General features: G+C 36.4%; 2 protein-coding genes across 2 annotated transcripts in view; one reads left to right on the forward strand and one right to left on the reverse strand.

Moving 5' to 3' along the window:
* LOC309797651 (ankyrin repeat domain-containing protein 26-like) overlaps window positions 1-20976 on the forward strand; it is a 137792-nt gene that overhangs the window by 55664 nt on the left and 61152 nt on the right. The window lies entirely within an intron of this gene.
* Window positions 14518-20509, reverse strand: LOC309797654 (ATP-dependent zinc metalloprotease YME1L1-like). Its single transcript, XM_082646115.1, has 5 exons — window positions 20046-20509; window positions 18805-18917; window positions 17790-17945; window positions 15566-16552; window positions 14518-15474 (listed from the first exon to the last, which is right to left on the reverse strand). Exons 2-4 carry the CDS (start codon window positions 18887-18889, stop codon window positions 16497-16499), a joined length of 297 nt encoding a protein of 98 aa, XP_082502241.1. The 5' UTR covers window positions 18890-18917; window positions 20046-20509; the 3' UTR covers window positions 14518-15474; window positions 15566-16496.

Below are 20976 nucleotides of genomic sequence, written 5' to 3' on the forward strand. Positions count from 1 at the left end.
TAAATGCTGGGGCACTTTTTTAAAACCTGAAGGACAATAAAATGACAGTAGTGTTAAGAATAGGAAAATTAGAACGGGCATGTGGATTTCTAGCTTGGGGTATGTTAAGTTTCTATATAGACTGTTATCGGAGATCTCCTATAGGTATCAAGTGCTTTGGTACTTGAAGTCCACTCAACATTTTAAATGTTTTGTTCTTAAATAAATTCCTGTTATTGAATACCAACTATATGCTGGGCAGTTAGACACTGACTGTACCAATTGAGGGGTAAGGCTGTAGTGGTGGGAACATAAAACCCAACAGGAATCCTTTATAAGTCACTGTTAAGTCCTTCATGTAAAGAAAATGGAGAGAGCTTCCCTGGTGGCGCAGTGGTTGAGAGTCCACCTGCCGATGCAGGGGATACAGGTTCGTTCCCCGGTCCGGGAAGATCCCACGTACCGCAGACCGGCTGGGCTCGTGAGCCATGGCCGCTAAGCCTGCGCGTCCAGAGCCTGTGCTCCTCAACGGGAGAGGCCACAACAGTGAGAGACAAAGAAAATGGAGAATGTTACGTTAGACAACATTGAGAGAGTTTGTAGTTAGGATGGGGATGGGAGTGGGAGTGGAATTTAGGTAGTCAGAAAAGATCTGCATGTGAGAAAAGCTACCAAGGGGAGGATGGGAAAGAGCCAGTCATGTCAGGGTCCAGGAGAGGGACATTCTGGACAAAGAGAGCAGCGGATCCCATCATTACACTCTCGCATCTTGGAAGGACCAGGAAACAGGAAGTGGGGTAACTGTCCTTACAATCACTTTTATCATTGTTGTTGTATGTAGAAAATAAAATGTGCATAAGAAAAGCTTGGCACATTTAGATGCTTAATAAATAAAAGTTCTTATTCTTCCCTTATTAAAGCTTGCTGTACTTTTTTGAAGAGTTGCATAACTATATTTAAATTTTCTCCTATTATTTAAACATAACAGTTTTTATTACTACTTCGCTATTTTATTCAACTATTTTTCCTATCAATAAAAATTTTATCAAATTACAGATTCTTATAAGCCCTTGTTTACCTAAATGAAGCATCTTCTACAGTGTTCTGTTTATGCTCAACATGAAATACTTCATGGTTTCTTTTCATGCCAAGTATATTATTTTAATACTAAAAATTTCTGTCTTTAGAAATATTTTAAATTTATAGCAAGGGTACTTATTAAAGCATTTATTTAAACACATATTTTTTAAAAATACTCTCTTCTTTTGACAATGAATGTAAAGTAGAGTTAGGTGTTTTGAAGTTAATTCTTTGCTGAAATGTGCCTGTAAGTCAGGCACATTTTTTGTCTGTGAAAATAATTCCTCTGGCTTTCCATGCTCAGTTTACAGAGTCAGTAGCCAAATGAGGATAAAAGATAGACTTGATCTAGAGAGTGTATATGAAGTTTTCTATTTCAGTGTTTGGGTTTTCAATGCATGCTTCTCTTATTTTTAAATCTAATTGCTTGTAAAGTAGGAAATTTTTAAAAAGTAGGGTATTTCCAGCTATTAGAAGGGGATTAGGAAAGCTTTATGCAACTCATTATTAATATCAATTTTAACAGAGTATCTCTGAGAGACTTCCAGAGAAGTATGTTGATCATTTATCTGGAGCTGCAGGTCAAAGAGGAAAAAATATATTAAATGGACAAGTAGAAGGTAAGAACTATATTTTTATGAAAAAGTCATTTGACAGCATGTTGATTTAAAATGGGAATTCTGATATATTCTAATAGCCAAAGAAAATCACCTGTCGGTTAAGAGGAAGTATCATTCCTCACACTGATTTCAAGTTGAACTGAGCCTGTCTCATTCTGGAAAAGAAGTGCTGTATCAGAAGAACTAAGCAGCTACATCTTTTTTTCTTGTCAAAAATCCATCAGCAGTTTTTAGGCAGTTTTTATTTGGCCAAAAAGCAGTGCTTGAATACCTAACTGTGTGGTGTGTTCTATTTAAGCTCTGAGTGTCCAGATGTTCTTTTGTAGACAACATGCCATGATATAATCATCTATCTCCATGTCTGTTACCAAGTTACACTGTGAAGTGTGCCACCCTTTTGAGGTGGTCCTCAAAGACACAGTTTGCTTGTTGTTTAACCAAGTGTCCTAAAGCATGTACCTGAAGTTATATCATTTTTTATTCTAAAAAGCTACGCAGCTTATATTCTGAAAACTATTAAAAAAACATAACACTGTTGATGCAAAAAAAAAAAAGGAAAATCACCTGTCAAATGCATAGTGAGGAAAAAGATGAGAAAAGGAGGGAAGCTGTGTATCTTATCTGGTGTCAGCCACAGATTAAATTGAGAGTCCCCTTTAAGGAGCTAAATTATTAGTTCCGTTTCAAGGTACTCTACAACCTAAGGAAAGTCGGGAAATGAGGAAGAGGAAAGAAGGACTAAAGAATGAGAGAGGCAGAGGTTACAGGGAGTAAATGAAGGAAAAGGAAGCAGGGGTCTGTGGAGGACGGGGGCAAAGTAAAATAGGTCTTTAGAAAAGGGAAGAGAAGAGTATTTGAAACGTGAGACAAATTTGAAGTGAGCTTCCAGCACCGAAACTTGTCAGAGACGAACAGCAAAGCTTTCCCACTCTTACTGTGGGAATGTAGAAGCAGACTGATAGGCCAGAGTTTCTCAAATTTTAATTAGTCCCCTGGGGACCTTGTGAAAAGTGCACATGCTGAGCAGCAGGTCTGGGATTGTGCATTTCTGACAAGCTCTCAGAGTAGCAAGGGTGTAGGCTTGCATTGAGAGAAATCTGGAAGAGGAGCCACTGGATAGTTCAAGACAGAACAGGATCAAGGAAGAGTATTATTTTGTTTTTCTTTCTGAGTGTGTTTATAGCCAGAGGGTAGCAAAGCGTTGAAGTAGAACTTATAGATGTAAGGTGCCACTGCTAAGCAAAGAGGAAAAAAGAAGTGGTGGGGATGATCCATAAAAAGAATGTCAAAGGGAGAGAATTAAGACCACAGATCCAGAGACTACCTTTGAAGAGGAAAGAATATAGTGAAAGGAAAGAGGGGGGAAAGAAGGGTGTTAGGGAGGTGATTGTGGAGGTGATGAGGAAACTTGAGAGAACTCTCGTTAGATGACTTCAGTGTATTTACACTGAAACAAGGTTAGGTCATTGCTGCTCCAGAGAATACTGGAAGCAGGAGTGGGTGCTAGAATTGAGGTAAACCCCAGCTCCTCCTTCTAACTATCAGGCATCAAAGATATATGTTGTGTTGGTATGTGTTATTCAAATGAGATTAATTTGAATATGGAAGCATTGGCTGTTTTTTGTTTTTTTAAGATAGGTTTGTGGTTTTTTGTTTTTGGCTGCTTGGCTTGGCATGTGGGATCTTAATTTCCCCGACCAGGGATTGAACCCGTGCCTCCTGCAGTAGAAGCATGGGGTCTTCACCACTGGACCGCCAGGGGAGTCCCTAAGATAGCTAATTTTTTGATGATAATTGTTTCACAAAAATCCTTTTAAACATTAGCATGATATACTGAACCAAACTAATTTTGGAAACAAAAGAAATTAATAGGGTTCATTCCCTAAATGCTAGAATTGTTATTTTCAGTAAATACTACACTGATTTTGAAATATGAAAGATTTTTAATATCTAATAATTCTGTGGCAGTAAAATTTACTTTTTCCCTTTTGATAATCGTACTTCGATGTTGAAAACTTATAATACGTTATTTCTTAGATGTGCCTTATATACCTTCTTGCATGAGTGGATCGAGAAACTTTAAGATGACTAAACTAGAGGATCCAAGAAATGTAGGCATACCAGTAGCCCACATGGGTATGGAAAAACATGAATATTTTTATGAACTATTATTCTACAAGTGTATATCCAAGCTGATCAGTTCATAACCCTTTCTCTGATGAGAAATGAATTATACATTCAACTGAACTGTCATCCCAACTGTGCACTTCCTAAATTACAGGACAAACTGAAGAACATGATAAATACCTGTAGTATAACGGTGTAAATGATGCTGCTGTATTGCATTCAAGATGTGCTGTTGCATTTTACCATCAGCTTTCACATTTACCTTCTCGGGGTCATGATTTGTTGCTCTGATTAAAGATCACTTTTCTCCTCATCAATCAGCATGTTCACATTGGTACATGTGCATTTTTCTATTTTATAAAGGCTTTTGGAACATAATCTTCCTTTTGAAATCTTAACTGCATGTTTTGTTAAACCTGTACTCCTATTTTTTCTTCAGTATCTATAGTGGATTCATATGTCTGTCTTGTTGCAGTCCTAACTTCCCCCAAGAAACAAAACACCAAAACCTAAAGTATTCACTGCCAAGGCCAAGCATGAGGGTTCTGCTCAGTACTAACTGCATGAATATATAGTTGGCTTTCATAGTTACGTGTAATTGATTCTATGTCCCTTTTGCCTTTTAGATTCTCCTGAAAAATATCCTCACTTGAAGGTAAAAACTTATATTTTTGTCTTGAATTATTAACTACAGATTGTATCAAATGTACATTATTTATTAATCAACTTGTTTCAAAACCCATTCAGCCTGCAGTTGGAGTGAAAGATTCTGTTCCTAATAAAGCAGTAGGAATGAAGGATTTACAAACAGCCAGATCAGGTAAATTTTGCAGTGCAAATTTCACTCTGGAAAGAGGTACACTAAAATATTTGAAACGCTCACAGCCTTCATATTCCTAATTCTTTTTTCTTTTGTTTTTGCAAGTTTAATTGAAGGATTTGACATAAATAAGGCACATGTTATTGTTGGTATCCATGTTTTGAAAAAAAGATATTTACAAGCATAAGAAAAAGATATTTTTAAAATGTAAGCTTTAACTCAGATGTTTCTATGTACGTTTCAATACCCTAAAGTTCTCAGTTAGGAATCTCTGTACTTCTTAGGGATTCTCAGAGGTTAATTATTAGATTCTAAGATTTTTCCAGTTTTATAAAATGCTTATTTGAATTCTGACCTTAACCTAGAGTAAAGCTTCACTTGCTAACATGTCAATTGTATTTCAAATTTAATTATTTCATTTTAGTGGTGTTACACGGATGAGCTTAAACCAACCAGATGTTTTGATTAGCAGACTCTGTGTGTGTGTGTGTGTGTGTGTGCGTGTGTGTGGTCTTTGATTATTAAAAGTGGGGGAAAGTAATCATACCTTAATGACGATTTGATAGACACAATCTTGTAAAACAGTAATTCTGAACGTTTTGGGCTTTAAGATCCTTTTATTTATTTGTTTGTTATTTTTTATGATGCAGATATATAGGATCCTTTTATACTTTTAAAAATTATTGAGAATCCCAAGGAACTTTTGTTTAAGTAGGTTGTATCTACTGATGTTTACTGTATTGGAAAATAAAACTGAAAAATTTAAAATACAAACACACACTCATACATTCTATTAGCCATTAGAAGTATGACGTTATCACATATCTTGTCTCTGGAAAACTGCTCTGTACACTTAAAACAGAATGAGAATGGAAATAACGTTTACTGTTATTGTGAAAATAGTTTTGACCTCTTGGACCCCTTGAACGGTTGAGTCTTGGGACTCCAGGGATGCTCAGGTGACACTTGAGAACCACTGTTTTAAACCATTTACAGAGCTCATGGATGTGAAATGATAAAGGGACGCTTGTGATGAAACAGGCTTTAAACTTTCACTTTTACATTTCTTGCTTTCTTCTTTGATTTGTCTTTTTTTTAATGTATACAGCAGGTTCTTATTAGTCATCAATTTTATACACATCAGTGTATACATGTCATTCCCAATCTCCCAATTCATCCCACCACCATCCCCAACGCCCTGCGGTTTTCCCTCCTTGGTGTCCATACGTTTGTTTTCTACAACTGTGCCTCAATTTCTGCCCTGCAAACCAGTTCATCTGTACCATTTTTCTAGGTTCCACATATATGCGTTAATATACGATATTTGTTTTTCTCTTTCTGACTTACTTCACTCTGTATGACAGTCTCTGGATCCATCCACGTCTCAACAAATGACCCAATTTCATTCCTTTTTTATGGCTGAGTAATATTCCATTGTATATATGTACCCCATCTTCTTTATCCATTCGTCTGTCGATGGGCATTTAGGTTGCGTCCATGACCTGCCTACGGTAAATAGTGCTGCAGTGAACATTGGGGTGCATGTGTCTTTTTGAATTATGGTTTTCTCAGGGTATATGCCCAGTAGTGGGATTGCTGGATCATATGGTAATTCTATTTTTAGTTTTTTAAGGAACCTCCATACTGTTCTGCATAGTGGCTGTATCAGTTACATTCCCACCAACAGTGCAAGAGGGTTCTCTTTTCTCCATACCCTGTCCAGCCTTTGTTGTTTGTACATTTTCTGATGAAGCCCATTCTAACTGGTGTGAGGTGATACCTCATTCTAGTTTTGATTTGTATTTCTCTAATAATTAGCGATGTTGAACAGCTTTTCATGTGCTTCTTGGCCATCTGTATGTCTTCTTTGGAGAACTGTCTATCTAGGTCTTCTGCCCATTTTTGGATTGGGTTGTTTGTTTTTTTAATATTGAGCTGCATGAGCTGTTTATATGTTTTGGAGATTAATCCTTTGTCCGTTGATTTGTTTGCAAATATTTTCTCCCATTCTGAGGGTTGTCTTTTTATCTTGTTTATGGTTTCCTTTCCTGTGCAAAAGCTTTGAAGTTTCACTAGGTCCCATTTGTTTATTTTTGTTTTTATTTACATTACTCTAGGAGGTGGATTAAAAAAGATCTTGCTGTGATTAATGTCAAAGAGTGTTCTTCCTATGTTTTCCTCTAAGAGATTTATAGTGTCCAGTCTTACATTTAGGTCTCTAATCCATTTTGAGTTTATTTTTGTGTATGGTGTTAGGGAGTGTTCTAATATCATTCTTTCCATGTATCTGTCCAGTTTTCCCAGCACCACTTATTGAAGAGACTGTCTTTCTCCATTGTATGTCCTTGCCTCCTTTGTCATAGATTAGTTGACCATAGGTGTGTGGGTTTACCTCTGGGCTTTCTATCTTGTTCCATTGATCTATGTTTCTGTTTTTCTGCCAGTACCATATTGTCTTGATTACTGTAGCTTTGTAATATAGCCTGACGTCAGGGAGTCTAATTCCTCCATCTGCGTTTTTTTTTCCCTCAAGACTGCATTAGGTATTCGGGGTCTTTTTTGTCTCCATACAAATTTTACGATTTTTTGTTCTAGTTCTGTAAAAAATGCCATTGGTAATTTGATAGGGATTGCATTGAATCTGTAGATTGCTTTGGGTAGTATAGTCATTTTCACAATATTGATTCTTCCAATCCAAGAACATGGTTTATCTCTCCATCTGTTGGTACCATCTTTAATTTCTTTCATCAGTGTCTTATACTTTTCTGCATACAGATCTTTTGTCTCCCTAGGAGGGTTTATTCCTAGGTATTTTATTCTTTTTGTTGCAGTGGTAAATGAGAGTGTTTCCTTAATTTCTCTTTCATATTTTTCATCATTAGTGTATAGGAATGCAAGAGATTTCGGTGCATTAATTTTGTATCCTGCACCTTTACCAAATTCTTTGATTAGCTCTAGTAGTTTTCTGGTGGCATCTTTAGGATTCTCTATGTATGGTATCATGTCATCTGCAAACAGTGACAGTTTTACTTCTTCTTTTGCAATTTATATTCCTTTTATTTCTTTTTCTTCTCTGATTGCTGAGGCTAGGACTTCCAAAACTATGTTGAATAATAGTGGTGAGAGTGGACATCCTTGTCTTGTTCCTGATCTTAGAGGAAATGCTTTCAGTTTTTCACCATTGAGAATGATGTTTGCTGTGGGTTTGTAATATATGACCTTTATTATGTTGAGGTACGTTCCCTCTATGCCCACTTTCTGGAGAGTTTTTATCATAAATTGGTGTTGAATTTTGTTGAAAGCTTTTTCTGCATCTATTGAGATGATCATATGGTTTTTATTCTTCAATTTGTTAATATGGTGTATCACATTGATTGATTTGTGTATATTGAAGAATCCTTGCATCCCTGGGATAAATCCCAGTTGATCATGGTGTATGATCCTTTTAATGCATTGTTGGATTCTGTTTGCTAGTATTTTGTTGAGGATTTTTGCATCTATATTCATCAGTGATATTGGTCTGTAATTTTCTTTTTTTGCCGTATCTTTGTCTGGTTTTGGTATCAGGGTGATGGTGGCCTCGTAAAATGAGTTTGGGAGTGCTCCTTCCTCTGCAATTTTTTGGAAGAGTTTGAGAAGGATGGGTGTTAGCTCTCCTCTAAATGTTTGATAAAATTCACCTGTGAAGCCATCTGCTCCTGGACTTTTGTTTGTTGGAAGATTTTTCATCACAGCTTCAATTTCATTACTTGTGATTGGTCTGTTCATATTTTCTGTTTCTCCTGGTTCAGTCTTGGAAGGTTATACCTTTCTAAGAATTTGTCCATTTCTTCCAGGTTGTCCATTTTATTGGCATAGAGTTGCTTGTAGTAGTCTCTTAAGATGCTTTGTCTTTCTGCGGTGTCTGTTGTAACTTCTCCTTTTTCATTTCTAATTTTATTGATTTGAGTCCTCTCCCTCTTTTTCTTGATGAGTCTGGCTAATGGTTTATCAATTTTGTTTATCTTCTCAAAGAACCAGCTTTTAGTTTTATTGATCTTTGCTATTGTTTTCTTTGTGTCTATTTCATTTATTTCTGCTCTGATCTGTATGTTTTCTTTCCTTCTGCTAACTTTGGGTTTTGTTTGTTCTTCTTTCTCTAGTTCCTTTAGGTATAAAGCTAGATTATTTATTTGAGATTTTTCTTGTTTCTTGAGGTAGGCTTGTATAGCTATAAACTTCCCTCTTAAGACTGCTTTTGCTGCATCCCATAGGTTTTGGATTGTTGTGTTTTCATTGTCATTTGTCTCTAGGTATTTTTTGATTTCCTCTTGGATTTCTTCAGTGATCTCTTGGTTATTTAGTAATTTACTGTTTAGCCTCCATGTGTTTGTGTATTTTTTGTTTTTCCACTGTAATTCATTTCTAATCTCATAGTGTTGTGGTCAGAAAAGATGCTTGATATGATTTCAATTTTCTTAAATTTACTGAGGCTTGGTTTGTGACCCAAGATGTGATTTATCCTGGAGAATGTTCTGTGCGCACTTGAGAAGAAAGTGTAATCTGCTGTTTTTGGATGGAATGTCCTATAAATATCAATTAAATCTATCTGGCCTATTGTGTCATTTAAAGCTTCTGTTTCCTTATTTATTTACATTTTGGATGATCTGTCCATTGGTGCAAGTGAGGTGTTAAAGTCCCCCACTATTATTGTGTTACTGTTGATTTCCTCTTTTACAGCTGTTAGCCGTTGCCTTATATATTGAGGTGGTCCTATGTTGGATGCATATATATTTATAATTGTTATATATTCTTCTTGGATTGATCCCTTGATCATTATATAGTGTCCTTCCTTGTCTTTTGTAACATTCTTTATTTTAAAGTCTATTTTATCTGATATGCGTATTGCTACTCCAGCTTTCTTTTGATTTCCATTTGCATGGAATATCTTTTTCCATCCCCTCACTTTCAGTCTGTATGTGTCCGTAGGTCTGAAGTGGGGCTCTTGTAGACAGCATATATATGGGTCTTGTGTTTGTATCCATTCAGCAAGCCTGTGTCTTTTGGTTGGAGCATTTAATCCATTCACGTTTAAGGTAATTATCAATATGTATGTTCCTATGACCATTTTCTTAATTCTTTTGTGTTTGTTTTTTTTCACACTTTAAAAACTTTATTTATATTAAAAAAACTCATTTGTTTTTAAAAGCATTAACAAGAGAGAAAGAAAACCAGAAAAGGTATGGAGCAGAAGACATGCCCCTTAGTAGTGTTCTGTGGGAAGGTGGGATTTTTGGTTCTCTGAAATTGAACGTTTAGTGTTTTTATAAATGAAAAGGAAAAAACAAACAGCTTTAACTTTAAGTCCCCCAAAGCCCATGGCTGTTCTATTACCCACACCCCACCGACAAAAAGAGCACCAGGAAAAGAGCAGCAGAAGACAAGAGAAATGAAGAGTGGAGCCACATCTGGATGGGGGCGATTTCCCTTGTGCAGTATGCTCTTAGGGTCACAGAGAGGAAAAGGCTCCTTTTTGCCAGAAAAGGAGTGGGACGAAATGTGAAGGGGAAAAGGGGTAAATAAGGAATTTTAATGCAGAGGGGAAGGGGGGTGGTGGGTTGTGCACTTTTCTCCTACCCCAAAGCCTCAATATATAAAGGAAGGGGGAGGGAGGAGGATAAAGATTTCCAGTTGCATTAAACAGAGCTTTTAGATTAAGGGGAGGAGTAAAAGGCAAATAAGGGAAAGGGTTAAAAAAAAATCAACCGCATAGCAGCTGATTCCTCTAGCCCAACCTGCTAATATACACTAAACTAAAAGGAGGAGGTATGGGATGGTGGGGGGTCGGGGAGGGGGATATGGACACGACTTCCCTATAACCACTTCAGAGATGACAATCATTCTGGGCAGCTAAGGAGTAAGAGCCACACCACTCACTCCTCCCACCAATCTCATCTGGAGGTTCATCAGAACAGGATTTTTGCAAAATCCCAACATATACAGTTGAGGAAAACCTTCTGTGGCTAAAATTAGAGGCTACTCCAATTCCCAATGGAGAGACTGAGGTTCTCTAGGTCACCTCTCCTCTTCTTTCTGCTATTTAGGGCCAAGAAGTAGGTAAGAAAGCAACAAATTTACTACATTTTGACAGAATTAAACTTGTATTATTTTGAAGGAGCCTGTGATCAAGAGTGATAAATGCGTACTGTCATCCCTAGAGCAACTGCTAAGACATAACTCACAATAGGAGGAACAGGGAATTTCCTGTTAGTCCAGTGGTTAGAACTCCGTGCTCTCACTGCCAAGGGCCCGGGTTCAATTCCTGTTGGGGAACTAAGATCCCACAAGCCATGCTGTGCAGCCAAAAAAGAAGAAGAGGAACACAGGGATCTCTTTAGATACGAGAAAAACAGAAAACAAATAGCAAATGGCAGATGTAAAAGCCACTACATAAATATTAAATATGAATGAACTAAACACCCTACTCAAACAACAGAGATTTTCACACTGGATTAAAAAAAAATCAAGATTGGGCTTCCCTGGTGGTGCAGTGGTTGAGAGTCCGCCTGCCGATGCAGGGGACATGGGTTCGTGCCCCGGTCTGGGAAGATCCCACATGCCGCGGCCAGCTGGGCCCGTGAGCCATGGTCACTGAGCCTGCACGTCCAGAGCCTGTGCTCCGCAATGGGAGAGGCCACAACAGCGAGAGGCCCGCGTACCGCCAAAAAAAACACAAAAAAACAAAAAAAACAAGATCCATATGATAAAGGACTTGTCTTTAGAATATATGATCTCTTACAACACAGAAGACAACAACCCAAAGAGGGGAGGGAGGATTTCAACAGACATTTCTCCAAAGACGATATACAAATGACCAAAAGCCTAGCAGAGGATGTTCAAAATCACTAGTCGTAGGGAAATGTAAATTAAATCCACAATGAGATTCTACTTCATACCCACTAGGTTGGCTTTGTCAAAAGGACAAGACTATAAGAAACACTGTACAAGATATGGAGAAACAGGAACCTTCATACACTGGTAGTTGGAACATTAAATTATATAGTTACTTTCAAAACAGTTCATCAGGTTCTTAACAAGTTAAACAGAAACTCACCACATCACACAGCGATTTCTAGAAGTCTACCAAGACAAATGAAAACGTGTCCACGCAAAGACATGTATACTCATATATATATATATATATAAACACAGAGAGAAGGGGAGGGAAGGAGGGAGGGAGGGAAGAGAGGAGGAAGGGAGAAAGGAAGCAGGGGCAATAAAAAACGGGCAAATGAAAATAACTGGTATATCAGAATCAAGGGTATATGAGAATTCCTTGTATTATTCTGGTAATGTTTCTCTAAGTTTGAAAGTACATCAAAATTTTAAATTACCCAAATAAAGGGCAAGAATATCATGTAGCAAGCTCCCTCTACCAACCTCAACGAAGACCATATACAGCTTAAAAGGTACTAGAAAACTGTAGGTAATTTTAATAAAATCACTTCAAGAATATAGTATGGTTGTAAAACCACTACAATGTGCTCTAAAATAATTTTTCTACTGAGTTAGATAAAGTCATCTGTAAATTCTGTAACAACACATTCATATTCACAAAATCTGACTGAAAAATAAACACAACTTTCCATTTCTAACACAGCATAATTCAAAAGTTCACTCTGAATGGGACTGGGTTTTTGGTTTTATTTTGGTTTTAACGCAAAGCATAATTACATAGTTATTCATAATTTGAGGTGTGTTACTTGTTTATTTAACAAAATGCTGCTGCTCTGAAATAAACTTCATTTTCAGAGTGATAGTAATGTTAAAATAAAAAAGACCATGAAAATGCAAGCTGCATTTTAAAAAGCTTATAATAATCATTTAAATTCCGATTGTATCTGTAGGTTCACAATTCTCTACTCTTAGATTTTTAAAAAAACACTTTATATATGGTCAATCTAGATCATAATTAAGTGCATCTTAATGAAGTTTCCACTGATGTATGTAGAAATATGATTTACCAATAGCCAAATAGCATCATTTCTTTATCAAAGATAAGTGGTACTATCTAGAAATAAAGACAGTCCTTCAAGAATTTTATTTTCCTAAGTAAAAATACTTCCCAAGAGCTAAAGGCACAATTTCTATTCACATCTAGCACTGTAACCAACCATAAAATCATTACTTATTTTCAACTTAATAACTGATTGACATTTCTCAAACAAGCTGTTTTCAATCCTGATAGTTCTTTATTTTCTTTGGTAAATTGCTGTTTGCAGTAGGTGTCCATCATGAGAATAATCAAAATTAGATAAATGTGACAAAAGACTGACAAAGTGTTTCACACCCTTGAGTGATACCAAGAATGGGAGAAAAGTGTTGCAAAATACGACTACTGCAGTGCTACTTATGGTCTTGCAATAAAACCAACAATGCATCAAGAGCTATCATCTCACATCCAATTTCTTCCCCTCAAGAACAATCTGAACCTCTTTGGCATCCAAAGGCTCATAGGTCAGTAAAGCTTCTGCTAGATTCTTGTGCTCTTTTGCACGAGTCTTCAAGATATGTTTTGCTCGCTCATACGAATCCTGAAATACAAAGCAGATATGTAAGAGGCAGAAACCTTAGGAGAAGCACAAACCCTCAATGAGATAAAAAGCCTTTATGCACCCTAAAAAAACTATAAAATCTATTGACTTCTAGTTATGAAAGATAAATGCATTTAAAAGCTTCGTTCCCTAAAGATAACTCTTTCATACTTCCAAATGTTACATTTTTAACCTCAAAGTCTATCATAGAGATAACTGAGGACTACTTAAACAAAAAGCTACTTAAGAAATAAAATTATACACTGTACTTATCTGCTTTCTAAATAAGGTCTGTGAACACAGAAATCTATTTCTCTTTTCAGTATACGTGCTAAAAGGAAAGGGAGTTTGCTCCTTTTGCCTCTTGAGATTTCACCAATTTACTCAATCTAGAATGGCCAGAAAAGATATAATTTCCATTCTTTTACTTGGTAACACACTCACCTCTCAATACTGTAATACAATATCATTAGAGGTGATCCCTGACTTCCATACATTTGATTTTTTTTTTTTGCAACCCACCTTGAACTTTTCATTTAAATCCTTCAACTCTCTTTCCAAAGGTGAGTCTGAATTAAGTTTATCAGCTTATGAATAACAGCAGTAATAACAGTTCATTTTTGGCAGTGTCATATTCGCCTGTACAATGTTTATGCCAATATTTTACTAGCGAATTATATTTTTGTCCTTATAAACTTGGGTGGAAAATGTAAAAATGAATTTACTAAAACCAAGAAGCACAGGTCATATAAACACAATACAATTACTAGACATTTTGAACATAACCATGTCCAAGTAAAATAATCAAATTAAAGAAAATACATAAAATATTAGAAATATATCAGCTAAAGAAGAACTGAATATTTAAATCACAATGTAAATTGTTCTGGGTTTCCCTAGTGGCACAGTGGTTAAGAATCCGCCTGCCAATGCAGGGGACACGGGTTCAATCCCTGGTCCGGGAAGATCCCACATGCCGCGAAGCAACTAAGCCCACACGCCACAACCACTGAAGCCCCTCACCACAGCCACTGAAGCCCGTGCCCTAGAGCCCATGCTCAGCAACAAGAGAAGCCACCGCAATGAAAAGCAGCCCCTGCTCGCTGCAACTAGAGAAAGCCCACATGCAGCAACAAAGACCCAATGCAGCCAAAAATAAAATAAATTTATTTTAAAAAATATATATATACATATATGTGTATATATATATAAATAAATAAATAAATATATATATATATATGTATGTATATAAATTGTTCTTAGCCTATGGCCAGAATAAAATAAAGATCCAGTCTATGATCAGGCGTTCCAGTCTATGTCAAAGATCCAGTCTATGACATAGTTAATCACGGCAGCAACGGTGCACCTATTAACTTTATAAAACAGAGGAACTTTAGTTTTTTTGCAAGCACCCAAATATTTAGGCACATTTTGACTAAATAGATAAATAAACATTTAAAAAAAGATCATTACCCTCAGAAGGATTCTGGTTTCCTGTTCAATAGCAGATTGAGCTTCTGGACTCAGTTTCCCTGTATCACTGTAGGTCATAACTCCAAGCTAAAATCAATGAAAAGAAAGAAATCCAACAGAAAAACCTCCAACACTAATGTATGTAACAGAGGAAGTACTATCCTATACATAAGAAAATACATATCATGGGGGCAAAGAAAAAATACAATATAAAAATGCCCTTGAGGGCAAAAAAACTTCATTATTCTTCTGAAAGTAGAATACTAAAAAGTGTGAGCAAGAGGGAAAATTTTAAATCCTAAGTATCGTTCTGAGTACCTTCTTAGAAAACCTTAGCAGCTATTCTAGTCCAGAAATCCACAATTCACAGAGTACTGGAATTGCTTTATGGAGCCACAGTGATAATGTAGGAACGTGAAGTATGTGGAAAGGGCAAAGTAAGCAAGCTCAACAAGAAGGTCTTCGATGTCATATGAGTAAAAAAAGCTAAAGAATTTATATTATTTGGTTAATTCATGAAATAATAACTCTTACTGTTTGAGCAGCTGGAATGGAAAGAGTATGTTACATTTCTCAGAAAATGACATTTAGTTTAGAGTCAGCTTTGTTAAATCCATTTGGAATGAGACGGGAAAATCTATCAATTTATAATGAGAATCCTCTCTCACAAAGAGACACTTGGCACATCAACATTTGATACATGAGGAAGGATTAAAATTAGCCATTACCTTTTCACTCATTCCAAATTTGGTGACGATCTGCTTTGCTATTTGGGTTGCATTATCAAAATCACTGGAAGCACCTAAAATTTTGAAATATACATAAAACTCAAGTTAAAAAAATCTTTAAACCAACAAACACAATTTGAACCAAAGCTATTCTTTACAGCCAACCTGTTGTAATATGATCAGCTCCAAATATAAGTTCCTCTGCCACTCTTCCTCCCATACTGACATCCATCTGAGCAAGAAGCTGAGCTCTAGTTTCGTTCCGTCGATCATTTTCAGGCAACAGGTACACCTAGACAATTGGAAAACAAAGAAAACACAGACACAGTTTTGAAACACTTACATTAATAAGCTGAATTATCATTTGTCTCTCATGACCTTACTTAATACCATGATGCTGAAAGCTCAGCGGCATTTAATAGAGATGGTCATGGTGATTGATTACCAAACCAGCTATGTATAAAATGAGGAAAGCAAAAGTGCAGTTTATAAATAGTAAGTAGTTAATGCTGCAATACAACTGTTTGTCCCTCGTTGCACAAAAATGTTTAAAACGTCTATAGGGACGTCCCTGGTGGTGCAGTGGTTAAGAATCTGCCTGCCAATGCAGGGGACACGGTTCGAGCCCTGGTCTGGGAAGATCCCACATGCCGCGGAGCAACTCAGCCTGTGCGCCACAACTACTGGGCCCGTGCTCTAGAGCCTGCAAGCCACAACCACTGAGCCCATGTATCACAACTACTGAGGCCCGCACGCCTAGAGCCTGTGCTCTGCAACAAGAGAAGCCACCGCAATGAGAAGCCCACGCACCGCAATGAAGAGCAGCCCCCTCTCGCTTCCACTAGAGAAAGCCCGCGTGCAGCAAAGAAGACCCAACGCAGCCAAAAATAAAATTTAAAAAATAAATAAGAATAAACGTCTATAATTAGAAAGATATGAAAATGAAACTTGTACTCAATGAGAAAAAACTTAGAAAAACTATTGAACCAGTCACTATGATACATAATTTCTTTCGAGGGGAAAAGAGCAACTATATATTTAAGAATTATATTTTATCTTTAGTGTAATATGCAATAATAGCGTGACCAGATTCATGCTACGCTGTGATTGTTTTGTTTTTGTTATCAATTTCCACACTTCTACGCTCAGGCCCTAAGAATAAAAATTTACTTAAGTAAAATACTCCATTAAGAAGGTATATTTAAATGAATGAAGCTCCTTTGTCTCAAAGTCATTCTTAGAGTCATATGATTTAATATCATTAATAAATATTTTAAAAGTTTGAAAGTTTAAAAAATGAGTAGATTCCACTCTACAACCCATGTAAACCATAATTTGTCAACTGAAAACCAAACTGTAAAAACTATCATCTTAATCCTTATATCAAAAGGAAAAGCTGTATTCTATTTCTAGAAAATAAACTTCTAATTTAACAGGAATATCATAACTAACCTGTTTTGAAGGCAATTCAAGATTTAAAATAAAAATTAAATTCTGAAAAACAGTAAAATTAACTATTCTTTTATCAGCAATATCAGACAAGAGGAAAGACATGGGCACTCATGCCCCCCAAAGAGTGTAACATAAGTTATAATATATTTGTTCTGTAACAGGCCAAACTGTGTTGCTCTGTTAGAGTATATATTTGCATGATTCTATACCTTTCTTTTTTATAAACTTTCTCTCAAAATTAAGAGTTTTTTTCTCGGACTTCCCTTGTGGCGCAGTGGTTAAGAATCCGCCTGCCAATGCAGGGGACACGGGTTCGAGCTCTGGTCCAAGAACACTCCACATGCCGCGGAGCAACTAAGCCCATGTGCCACAGCTACTGAGCCTGAGTTCTAGAGCCCATAAGCCACAACTACTGAAGCCCACGCACCTAGAGCCCATGTTCCACAAGAAGAGAAACCACCACAATGAGAAGCCCATGCACCGCAATGAAGAGTAGCCCCCCGGGCTTCCCTGGTGGCGCAGTGGTTGGGAGTCCGCCTGCCGATGCAGGGGGCGCGGGTTCGTGCCCCGGTCCGGGAGGATCCCACGTGCCGCGGAGCGGCTGGGCCCGTGAGCCGTGGCCGCTGGGCCTGCGCGTCCGGAGCCTGTGCTCTGCGGCGGGAGAGGCCACAGCAGTGAGAGGCCTGCGTACCCCAAAAAAAAAAAAAAAAAAAAAAAAAAAAAAAAAAAAGAGTAGCCCCCGCTTGCCGCAACTAGAGAAAGCCCGCATGCAGCAACGAAGACCCAATGCAGCCAATAATAAATAAATAAAATTTTTTAAAAAAAGAGTGAATTACCACTAAACCAAAAATTACCAAGTGGCAATTTAAAAAAAAAGATTTTTTTCTCTAGCATAATGAACAGTATAAGATAGGGGAAAAAAAGAAAGAAAACATACCCATTAGGATTTTATCTTTGGAAAACTCTAGTTCCTTCATGGTTACCACTTCTTTTCCATCAACAGCTGCCTTTAAAGCAGCTTGGTTCACAAGATTCTCCAACTCTGCTCCAGAAAAGCCAACAGTACCTCGAGCTATGATTTCTGGATCAACAGCTATATGCAGACAGGACACAATATTAAAATTTCAGAAGAGCTAATAAAAAGCTCTTCATAAAGAACTCACATTGCAAATGAAAAAAGGAGATAGCCATCATGAACTGTAATTTTACAAAAGCTTACTTCACTAAATTCTAAGGGGAAAAAGCCAAAACTGCTAGTAAACACACCATTAAAATTGTCATTGGGACAAATCACAAAAGTTCTTATATTTAAATAACTTTGTGATAAACAGAGAAAGGTAGAGTTGCCAGATAACGATTTACAAACCTTTAATTATGGCCTAACCACAAACTGAAAAAGCACATTCATAGACATTTTGTTTTCAGAATTTCATCTTGAAATAACTTTGGACATAAAAGCCCCCCTTATTATCAGAAACATACTTGGTTTTAAGAATTGATTCAGATATCTTTGAAAATACTGCAGCTTTAATAGCTGCTTTTATTACTCAGGTAGTTCCATAATATTTCCATGTGTTTTGTTTTATAGTCTGCTTCCCCTCTTTTGGCCCCAAAGTGACTATATCATGAGGTACTATGCTCATAATATACAGGTGCTTTTTATATGATTTTATATTTTACATTCATCTAAAGAAACATTTATACATAGATTTCATCAAGTATTATCTAAGTACTCAAAAGAAAACTTTCTTTAGAATCGGGATTCAAAATGACAGAATCTCTGGACACACGTTCATTGAGAAATGGACTTTATGGACAAACAAGAGGAGAGAAAACTAGACATTTAAAGGAATTTGTCTTTTAAGACATCCTGAGTAAGGACCACAAACAGGGTGGATTGATATATTACCATTTTATGGAGATAATGTCTGTATCGTCGAATTAAGACTTACACTGATCAAACTTTATTTTATTGAGATACCACTTCAAGATTTCTGTTCGACCTTTTACATCTGGCCTGGGAACTGTAACCTGCATGTCAAAACGACCAGGACGTATTAAGGCGCTAAAGGGAGAATACAAAAAGAAAATATAAATTAATAAGCTGACTGTGCTGAAGGTCAAGTTAAACAGGACTGACATCCTAAAGAGAAGATGGAAAGACAATGGCAACCAATATTTATTTTGAACATAAATATTCAGATTAGTTCCTTATAAAACGTGGCTCAAAGAACAGTTTCAATAACCAGAAGGCAGAACAAAGGTTCATATAGATAAATGTGTGCATCTAGATAGCATACAACCCTTCAGAGACAAAGACATGCAAGTCGGCCAGTCAAGGAACAAATAATTCTACAGCAACCTCTTATGAGAGCTACACATCCATCTTACTGCTATTAAGTACAAAATGTTAAACTAGAGTCTTAGGCAAGAACCAACTATTAGATCAAATGAAAGTATGAATAACTTCTATGTAATAAAACCAATAAAACTTTTAAACTATAGTAAATTTTATTCTAAAAATCCTCTCTACCCCCCAACCCAAAAGCTTTGTGATGTTTAAGTTGTGAGAAGATTCTTTTAGCAGCTTTACTGAGATGCAATTTTCATATCATAGAATTTGAAGTCGAAAACCCAGTGTTGTTTTTTTTAACATCATTATTGGAGTATAATTTGCTTTACCATGTTGTGTTATTTTCTGCTGTATAACAAAGTGAATCAGCTATACATATACATATGTCCCCATATCCCCTCCCTCTTGCATCTCCCTCCCTGCCACCCTCCCTATCCCACCCCTCTAGGTGGTCACAAAGCACCGAGCTGATCTCCCTGTGCTGTGCCGCTGCTTCCCACTAGCTATCTATTTTACGTTTGGTAGTGTAACCCAGTGGTTTTTAATATATTCAGAGTTGCCCAACCATCACCACAATCTAATTTTAGAGAATCTTTACCCCCTCCCTCTCTTCTCCAGCTGAAAGAAACCCCAAATCTACTGGCAGTTATTCCCCATTTTCCCTAACCTCTGGCAACCACTAAATTCCTTTCTGTTGCTATGGATCTGCTTATTCTAGACATTTCATATAAAAGCAATCATATAATATGTGATGTTTTGTGATGGGTTTCCTTCACTTAGCACAATATTTTTAAAGTTCATCACTATTCTAGAATATATCACAAAAATTTTAATACTTACTTATCTAATGCCTCTGGGAAGTTTGTGGCTCCTATGATGATAACTCCTTCGTTGGGCTTAAAACTATTATAAAAAAAAAAAAGGACCTATTCATTGAAAATTAAAACAGCACACATGTAGAAATGTTCTATGCAAAACTGTTTATCGTTAATCTTACTAACAGCAAAGAAAAGGGATTGATCTTTTTAATGCCCAAAATGATAAGGCATCTCTAATTGTTTTCTTAAAATGCCAGTGCACTTCAATAAAAGTGTTAATAATAAATCACCAAGTCATCCGTGGTTACATACCTTCATAATAATTTTTCTAGTTAGGAAGAGATGACCTGACACAAAAAGCTTGAGTCCCCGACTAATTTTTGAAAAACATTTTCAAGTTTACCAATTCAAATTATTTGCTCCTAGACTTCCAGAATGTCTTATATGACTTTAAGAAACAATTTTTTGATCTACAGCAACACTCAAAATAGGGTTTTATATTTCTTTTGTACATCATAGTAGTACTTAAAAATGCCTTATAATTCCATAATCACATAAACATTCTCTTCTACAATTTCAAACTTGTCTTTTCAGATTAATTTTTGAAAAGGAGTGTTCTTGTAGTCTCTTGAGTTGGTGTTTTACAATTAAATCTTTTCATTAAACTTAAAAATGCTTATTGCTATAATATCCAGGAAATGAATATTTGCACATATTCGTGAAAGAGTATATTTTATATCCTTAAACAAATGTTGCAATATATAATCGAAAAATTGAATCTCATAGTTTTCTTCCCCAGTCTTGTTTATATTTTCAAAAGTTCAGAATTCTGCATAGGTTTGCATCATTTAATTATACCAGGTTAGTATATTTTACAGATATTTATCTTAACATCATATGCTTTTCCTGAATAAGTTTATCTATTACTAATCCAAATGCATTTATCCAAATCT

This window comes from Mesoplodon mirus, assembly GCF_964341445.2.
Source record: "Mesoplodon mirus genome assembly, contig: HAP1_SCAFFOLD_832, whole genome shotgun sequence".
NCBI classification, from domain to species: Eukaryota; Metazoa; Chordata; class Mammalia; order Artiodactyla; family Ziphiidae; genus Mesoplodon; species Mesoplodon mirus.

Excerpts from the sequence above, each read along its gene's own strand:
- LOC309797654 (XM_082646115.1), bottom strand. The coding sequence starts at position 18,889 with ATGCAGGTTACAGTTCCCAGGCCAGATGTAAAAGGTCGAACAGAAATC. Across the intron at positions 17,946-18,804 it reads TAAAATAAAGTTTGATCAGT|CTGTTGATCCAGAAATCATA; the intron begins GTAAGTCTTAAT and ends GTCTGCATATAG. Across the intron at positions 16,553-17,789 it reads CAAAGATAAAATCCTAATGG|GGCCTGAGCGTAGAAGTGTG; the intron begins GTATGTTTTCTT and ends TTTTATTCTTAG.